We start from the raw sequence: 8805 nt of genomic DNA, 5'->3' as shown, positions 1-8805 counted from the left end.
CACATAAAATGTGTAGAGTACATTTTGAAGCTAGGTAAGACAAATATGAAGTTGCGTGATGAACTGGCATATAGGCCACAGCCACTTCCAAGGGCTGGATTGACCTGCTAGGGGGACCTGTAGCAAACATAAACTGCTTGCCCTATCTTGAGCCTCTCTAAAACAGAGCCCAAATTTTGGGTAAAAATGCTGAAGTGAACTTAGGGCCCATTTCAGTTACCATTACATTTTTATTGTGCTTGACTGGTGCATATTAACAAATAAATATGTAATTTATCAAATAACCACAAAGTAATTGCCACCCAGACAACTTGGGGCCTTCGTGGCCCCCGACCCTCAGGGGCAGTGGCAGCTGACCTCTTTTCCCCATAGGTGATCCAGCCTTGCTTGCTTGTCACAGGAGCAGAGAAACAAAAGGTGGTAGCGTGGACTATGTGGGCAAAAATAGAATACATATGTTAAGAGTCATCTGTTACATATTTCTGACATCATAATAATTTAGGGCAGTGGTTCCCAACCTGGGATAGCAAGGTTAAATTGGAGGGGTCATGAGATGATTACCAGCATAGGAAAGCAGAAAACATGTGTACGCTCCACAAAATTACGTTCCTCTAATCTCTACATTTTTCTTGTTAATTACTGTAAGATGTTACCTCTTCAGGCCTCTAAAATGTATTCAGTTAAAACGAGGGGGGAAAATCACTTTGGTTGAAGTGGAGTTGAGAACAACTGATTTAGCGCATTCCTCCTTCAGCTAGATGCTAAACACTGGTATGTTGATTTGCCATTTGGAAAAGGCAATTTGCTCCCAAAACATGGCAGGCAACATGGCACAAAATTAATACCGGCAGCACTCAGCTTAGATGATGCCCACAATATGTAGGGGTAAATGCAAAAAGTTAATAAATTAACTCAATAACACTCTCATTGACTTGCAGCCAAAATGGAAGTAGACTATAATATGAATAGCTGTCTCGTTTTGACATTTTGGAAATTCTTATGCAGATTGCTTCACAGAACTGACTCTTCAAGCAGCTACAATATTTTCCCACCAGGACTCTCACCTAACCAGCTCTCAGATGTAGAACAGCAGAGGCATTTATGACACATGCTGCTTTCACTGGCTTCAGTTTGGCTTAAAAAACAAAAGGGTAGAGGTTGGAAGGGTGGAACGCCCCAGAGACAAACTGGAAGAGACGATAATCAGTAAAGACAGTGAAAAGGTATGACACAGCTTGGCATGTGCCACACCTTAAAGTGAGACATTCCAAGAGGGACTGATGGTCTTTTTAAGGTGATCTGAAGCTGTCAAACAAACTGAATGAATTTTACAGTTGACTGTTGATCCGCCACGCAAGCCTCAACTGCCTCCTGCTACTATTCATGAACATGAAGGCCATTGCTAGCTCAAAAAATAGCCTGGATACAGTTTCAATTAACACTCTAAAGCAGCCATTTTCAGCCTGAGTGTCGGGAACCCTCATGGACTCACAGTAACTTAAGGGTGCGAAGAAAAGCTTAACAAGAGGAGAAAAAAAACAAATTTAACATATCATCTACTCTTTATGATTGTTTTATATGTATTGATCTATCATAACTTTTGGCCTCACTGCTGATAAACAAATAAACCAGAAAATGGAATAGCTCTCTGGCTGGACTGGTCCAACACGAGTCAAAGAGGTTGAGAACGAGAACTGCATCTTTACCATGCACCAGCATAAATTCTTAACAGAACTGTCCAATATCTCACTCATTCATTAAATATCCATCTAGTCCCCAAGAAAATGTTACTTCTCCAAATAAGCATATAACCTTTGCAAAATATATACAAAAAATAAACTGAATCAGACACTGTACAACATATAACCATCCTTTTCATTTTAAAATACTGATTAACTTTTTAATTTATTTACAGATTTAAAAAAGTCATACACTGATGTTCCAAAAATTAATTGAAGAATCTGAAAAACTTTGTGGTGTGCACAGAGCTGTTCAGTGATTAGGACTCTAAGATGTGTACAGGAAACAAACATCCAAACTCACAATTATCTTTAGAGTGCCATGGTAAACTCTGAGATGATAAGTTAACATTCATAACTTGAGCGAGTTTACATTCAACATGACCATAATTAGTATTTGATACCTTTGCTTTGGCTTCTTTTATGATCAAGGGATTACTTTTTATTTATTTCTTGAGTAAAAATCTGCCAATTCAGAAATTATAATGCAACGGTCAGGTTGTTCAGTGCATCGTCAGTTCACAAGGATGCATGCAGAAAGGTTCAGATTCCAACAGATTTTCTGACAAGCATGCAAAGCTGTGTTTTTCAAGTCATTATGAATATGCATAGTCACAGGTTACTTACATAAGTGCATCATCAGTTTAATTGACCAAACAGGCTGGAGAAAAAATGTCTGACAGTCGACAATCTGGATGCAGACAGCCAACTTTAAATGCATATAATCAAGACACTGCCATCAGTACAATACATTCAAGATCACATTATATTACACAGTTGTCTCCATTATGATGATATGCACATTAAACAAATGACTGCTTTTGGTAGTGCTGTCATAGAATTGGCTAGTAGTAATGCTAGTCATTCAGTCAGGGATGTCCATCAAGTAGCTGAATGGACCAGAGATTTCCCTGGCTTACCGCAGAATCTGGTACAATGTATTTATTTGCAACATCACATCCCTACACAGCCATCCTTATGCTGTATTGTTGTTTGCGTTGATCTCATTCAACCTCTGAGCCATTAATGATGAATTCTATATACAGAGTCAACATTCAGAGCTCAATCTTTTGCTAACCTCTCTCTAGTGATGAAGTAACATCCCAAGCTTCAAAGCAGACTTCTCTGAGAGAACCAGCATTATTGATCTGCTGTCCTTTGATGTCCTTTCAGATGCTGTGTTCACCTGATGTGAGCAAGCTGAGGCCTCTTTTAGTGAGTGACCACCTAGCCATTCAGTCTCTGTGTAACCACCTCTCTGTACATGATAGAGATGTACACAAAGAGAAGCAGGATAACAAAGAAATCGTCCATGAATCCCAGGAGACCAAAAAGCGCCTCAGGGAGGATGTCGAGCGGCGAGGCCAGGTAGGTGAGTGCACCAACCAGGCAGAGAAGAATTCGAATCCTGAACATCCAGAAGAGGCCACCGACAGAAAACATCTCCCTAAAGGCATGACGAAGCAGGGTGGGCACATCTCGCAACCTGTCCATATACTGAGAAGACAGATGAGAGAAAATATTATGAGAAAGTCTGTTCAAAATATACTCCCCTGAATTACAATTCACTGCAGTCAGTATCTCATTTGCATAATTGTATCTTTTACCAGCAGTGCTACAGATTATTCACAGTAGGAACATTATGTTTTAATACTCAAAAGCATAGTAACTGATACTGCTTTTAACTAATTTTAATAACGTTTATAACCGACATTTATAACCGGACATCGGAAAGGTCTCTAGTAGCGTCTTCAACCCGTACATATGTACACGTTATTTAAATATGAATATTGTATAAAATAAGTTAACCTCTAACTACTGCAGCTTAAATATGTATCTGGCTGTAATATACTCACAGATCTTGGCTGGCCTGAGAACCTGCGGTTGTAATCGTTAATGTCTCTTAATATCAGCAGAGGTTCGGCCTCGCCATCCTGGACCCTCTGAGGAGTGGTGTGCTCATGAAATAGTGGGAAGAGCAACGTTACCTGGGCAAGGGGGAAAAAATTATAATAATAACAACTCAACATGTGACAATAATGATGCCAAAAAGGAATTGTATGGTACACACCTACTTGAGTAAAAACATTTGAATGAGGAAACAGTAACATTGTGTACCCAGGGATGAAAACAAGACATCAAGCTTGGACTAAAGAGGCGAGAGTGGATAGGCGGCTATGAGGATTACTACCATCACTCTCACTGACACATATCATTCATCATCCTTTTTTGACTATGATTTTGACAAAAACTAAAAACTATTACACTGAAACTTAAAAGGCACTTCAGACCTAAAGATAGACATCAGTACTAAGTCCTAATAGATGAGAATTTACCATTTACCTCTATGGGTAAATCTGGAGGCAAGCAATACTAACAGCTACCTGTAGGTCTGGCATGGAAAAAATGGTAACAATAAAAGCTCATTTTAAATATTCTCCGTCCAACATTACAAGTCTCACCATTTGTCTGCAGATGGGGCAGTTAATAGCACCCAGCCAGGTGCCATACCTCCAGTAGGCTATAATGCAGGAGCCTATGCAGGAAAAAATACAAAATGAACACAGCATAAGTACAAATAAAAGTACTACTAATAACTACTAATAACTCTTTTAAGACATATAATCCTCAACTATGCTTTGATTCAATAGAATATTTGCAAATGAATTCTATATTCATTCTGATTTCTGCATATTATCTAAAGCTAAGCCATGTCAGCATATGCTAACAAAATACAGAAAGAAAGGAAACATACTCAAGAAGTGACAATTACCAATTTGGTAACTAAAAGGGTAAATATGTCTCCAGCAGTGACAATCATCTTCACCTTTTCCCTCAGTTTCATAATGTAACAGTTTGGTTTTGCTGGGGGCATATTCCTAGAATCTGTACAACAGTCTTACCACAGAAAAGGTGTCCACAATTGGTTTCCACAGGCAGAACAGCCTGCTGTAAACACACAGGACAAGACATGTCTGTGTAATACTGCTGCCTGGCCTCCGCCTGAGTATTTTCGTCCTGACAGAAAGAAATCAAATACATAAAAGTTTAATATATAAGTTATCATAGACCAGAACATTTTGAAATTCATCTCCTCATTGAAAAATAAAATACCAATGAAAGATAAAACCAGTGATGAATCCTGTAAAACCATACACGGTATTACTTTATTTCCGACAGCCATAATATATTAATTGATATTAATTTCTTTGAAACTTGTAGAATTTGTTCATGGTGAATTTTAAGAAACATAGCCCTTTTACAACTTCCTATTGTTGTTTGGCAACATGCAATTTTCAGCCTACTTTCCCAGCTTTCTACTACTTTCTAGCCTAAATACTTAAAAGGCGTTTCAAAACTAAATACATTTTTATACAATTACACAGATATAAGTATTAATTTGAAGTTTGCTTCCTTATTATAAGCTACAGATAAGATGTTAGCTTAATATTACTTTTGGTTCAGATGAAGTATGAAAGTATATGATTCTCAAACTTGACTCTTTAACTGAATCTATTGATTTTGATACTTTTGCGGACATTTGAAAACAATTAGCATCTATAGTTTATTAGCCAAGTAATGTCTATGTCCGTTGTCTATGTTGATGTCAGGTACCAGTTATGCAAAACCCAAGATGCTGATGCTGCAGTGCTTACTACAATTCTATGTCTAATTGTGAATTCATTAAAAAAAAAAAAAAGATTTCTAACAATTCAAACAGGCTTTATGTATTTTTGTTGTTTGTATGTTATCTTTGTAAACCATATTTGTCCAGAATGGCTAGAGTTATATTTGGCTGTGTACCTGCTCTGTTTGGAGCTGTTGTCGGACGGCTCGAACGTGCTCCTGATTCTCAGGATGAATGTTCTGCTCCTCTTGTCTGCGAGGTCAAAAGGCAGACATTTGGCATCATGATATTCCTGAGCTGAAACTCATGAGTGTCAAGATGATTTTCATGTCCAAATTTTTCATTTAGCAAATGATTTGGAAAGCTAATGCAAAACACCAAGCAAAGTTTTGATAACACAGTAGCTAAATTAATGTTTTGCCAGGCAGTGCCTAACTGTGGAGACAAGTGAGACTGTGAGACTGAACTAGCAGTAAAGCTTTGGTGTTTAGTGGAATATATTTACTGGGAAAATTGTACCAGATTAGGTAACCAGAATTGTATTAATCATATTTTACTGGGGGGAAAAAATACTTATTTTCAAAAGGAGTTTCTCCAAAAGTTAGAGCAATTTGTCGGAATAATCCAAAGTTTGTGATACTAATTTACATAAATATCCTGAATTTGCTGCTTACCTGCAGAGCAGAGTGAGGAGGCCTGCGAGGAAGGTGATACTGAGCACAACAACAAGTAAGACTTGGTTGCTGACACCCTCAATCAGCGTGTCCTCATCTTGGATCAGGTAGTCCAAGTCCCCACATTGACTGTCCTCCATCACCGACACTCAGAGCCTACAAGACTAGAAAAAAAGAGCATTTGACTGGACACTGTTCTATTTCTGATCCTTAACTTCTCTATAGAAAGAGTAAAAGAAAAGAAACCTTTGTACATTAGTAAAATATTGAATTATTACTATGTTTATTTTTGTTATTATTAGTAGTAATAATATTAGTTGTTATATGAATATCAACTGCTATAGATAGTCTATGAATTAACTAAATATTGGCAAATGCCTTTTAAAAAGGTACCAGAGCCGAGACTGATAGCTTTAAATTGCATGTTTTTAAAAATAATCTGAATCATCATGCTCCTGCTACCTCTGTTAAATACAATCTAAAACTGAAGACTACCAAATACTTCACATTTTAACATTTAGATTAGACAAAGTCACAGCCACAAACACAAGCTTGCTGCGACCAATGTACAAAAAAAAATAAATAATAATAATGCCAAACACAGAGTTTCTCACTTGGCCTCAATGTATAGTCCGCAGTACTACCAGTTTTCCAAGTCACTTCACAATGAGAGAATTCAAAATGAACAAATTAAAGACATTAGCACAACTTAACTACATAAGGGAACAAAAGCTAGTTTGACTGAACTTATAACTGTCCACGCCCTCAATGAGAGCCAGGTATAAGAAGTTCTGTAATTTCTTCATTAAGTTATTACAATTTGCAGCAGATTTAACAGTAGTATGAAAACAAGTGTCATGTTTAGTTTTACCGACAAACTTAGAATTATTACAAACTTGTTTTACGATGCCTTGTTATCGTTAGCACATCAAACTAACTAGCTAGCTAACGTTGCTGGACAATTACCGTTAGTCAAATTTCCAATAATACCGGTACTTGCCATCCAAACTGACACCAAGATCACAAAATATCTAGGAAGGCGTTGTTGTTTACTATCCTGACGTCAGCTAGCACTGTCTGCCATAAGCTTACAATTAAGTTGCTGTTCCCCACACTGCTAGCTAAGTTTGGTGTTAGCGTTGCCTTGACTCGCTAGTGACGTGCTGCAATTAATTTATGAATACTACTGACGTTGATAGTCAACGTTGTGTCGTTTCACTTTTGGAAGCTCCTCCGCGAGTTATTAACGTTACATACCGATGCAAGACAAACGACTGGTCCTCTAAATCCGAGCTCAACCGGGCCATTATCGCTCGTAGCTAAATCATAAACATAGCTACCCTTTTGGCTGGTTAAACAAGAACGTCGTGGGTCTGGCTGCTGCGCTTAGCCGCCAAAGAGTCCCAGTATGACACACATGAACACAATCGAGCTAATAAAGTCTATGTAACCTCCCAACTACATTGCAATGCATTGCAATAACGTTACAAGACGGGGCGTGACGAATGACCTCACCTACCAATAGGAAGTCCACCTTTCTCTAAACTCCATTCACTGTCTTGAGTCTCGAGACATTTTTCTTTCCAGTAATGACAGATTTCCACGTCGGGGGCGAGTAGCAGCAGCATCGTAGCTTAATTATGCACTGCTTTTGCATCAGTTTTGCATGCTAGTGTTGCAGTTTCAATTTGTTGCCTCGTCTTTTTCCCTTTTCTTCTTCTTCTTCTTCTTCTTCTTCTTCTTCTTTGATTTTCTTCTTGATTTGATTTGATTTGACTGGCGTGCTACAAACCAACGTTAAAGGTGCATGCCGCCACCTACTGTATTGGAGTGTGTAACATCATGACTAACCAAAAACTAACAAACCTGTAACTGTTGCCATTCAGTCTTTCTCTTTCTACAGTGAACTTCCAAGATCCCATCAGCACTTGCAATTACAAGTCTCACATTTATCTGACGCTGACTTTTTCATGGTAAACAAGGTAGCATTGAGTCCTGCATGTCCTAATCTTAATCTAGAAAAGATAACATCTTCTTTCCTACATTTACCTTGATTATTTTAATGTCGTTATTCCAGATTTCCTGTCAAGATGTCATTATTCCCTGATGAGTTAGTGATTTTGCTTCTGATCTCTCAAAACAATTTTCTAAAATGTCATTATCAGTTTTGTTTAATGCATTTTTAGCAAGTTTATTTGCAATCTCATTCCAACATGTGCTGGTACAGCAGAAATGAACATCTATACCTAGTTGCTGTAGATTCAATAAGATCATATAAACATCAATTAAAAGATCCTCTTGGACTGTTTCTCCTGATTGTATACTTTGTATTGCAGCAGCAGAATTTGAACATATCACCACTTTATCGGTTTAACTTCCTGAAGACTGATGATTATTGCTGTCAGTTCTCCTGTGTATCCTCATAACCTGTTTGAGATTTTCTTAACAATTCCTTTGTCAAATTCTGGGAAGTATATACCCACCCTGTACATACATGTTCGTTGAGTGTTTTGATCCATCTGTAAAAATCTTAAGATAATTATAGTAACTTTTCTTCAAATATTCTTTAACCATACACCCAATGTTATTATTCCTCTCTGTCCACTCTCCTTTTCTCTAATATTTGAAAATTTACTTTGGGTTGTGGAAATATCCATGGGGAAATGCTGCTATGACTAACTGCTGGACTGTGTTGTATAGCATCTAATTTGTACTGTTGTACACGTTCTTGTTAATGTCCCAGCCAAAACCTTTACCAGAAAAT

General features: G+C 37.7%; 1 protein-coding gene across 8 annotated transcripts; it reads right to left on the bottom strand.

Annotated features, from left to right (window-relative positions):
* Nucleotides 1-1886: 1886 nt before the first annotated feature.
* Nucleotides 1887-7796, bottom strand: rnf170 (ring finger protein 170). Of its 8 annotated transcripts, XM_044175292.1 has the most exons (8): nucleotides 7299-7538; nucleotides 6656-6700; nucleotides 6042-6205; nucleotides 5544-5619; nucleotides 4643-4757; nucleotides 4202-4275; nucleotides 3596-3727; nucleotides 1887-3236 (listed from the first exon to the last, which is right to left on the bottom strand). In XM_044175292.1, the coding sequence occupies exons 3-8, from the start codon at nucleotides 6179-6181 to the stop codon at nucleotides 2967-2969; spliced, it is 807 nt and encodes a 268-aa protein (XP_044031227.1). In that variant the 5' UTR covers nucleotides 6182-6205; nucleotides 6656-6700; nucleotides 7299-7538; the 3' UTR covers nucleotides 1887-2966. The 8 variants fall into 8 exon arrangements, with proteins under 8 accessions (XP_044031227.1, XP_044031225.1, XP_044031220.1 ...); XM_044175290.1 differs by lacking the exons at nucleotides 6656-6700; nucleotides 7299-7538 and adding an exon at nucleotides 7557-7796; XM_044175285.1 differs by lacking the exons at nucleotides 6656-6700; nucleotides 7299-7538 and adding an exon at nucleotides 7561-7795.
* Nucleotides 7797-8805: the final 1009 nt, after the last annotated feature.

Source organism: Siniperca chuatsi, linkage group LG18 (genome assembly GCF_020085105.1).
Source record: "Siniperca chuatsi isolate FFG_IHB_CAS linkage group LG18, ASM2008510v1, whole genome shotgun sequence".
NCBI lineage: Eukaryota > Metazoa > Chordata > Actinopteri > Centrarchiformes > Sinipercidae > Siniperca > Siniperca chuatsi.
The sequence above is the reverse complement of the archived record's forward strand: the minus strand, read 5'-3'. Positions and strand labels throughout refer to the sequence as shown.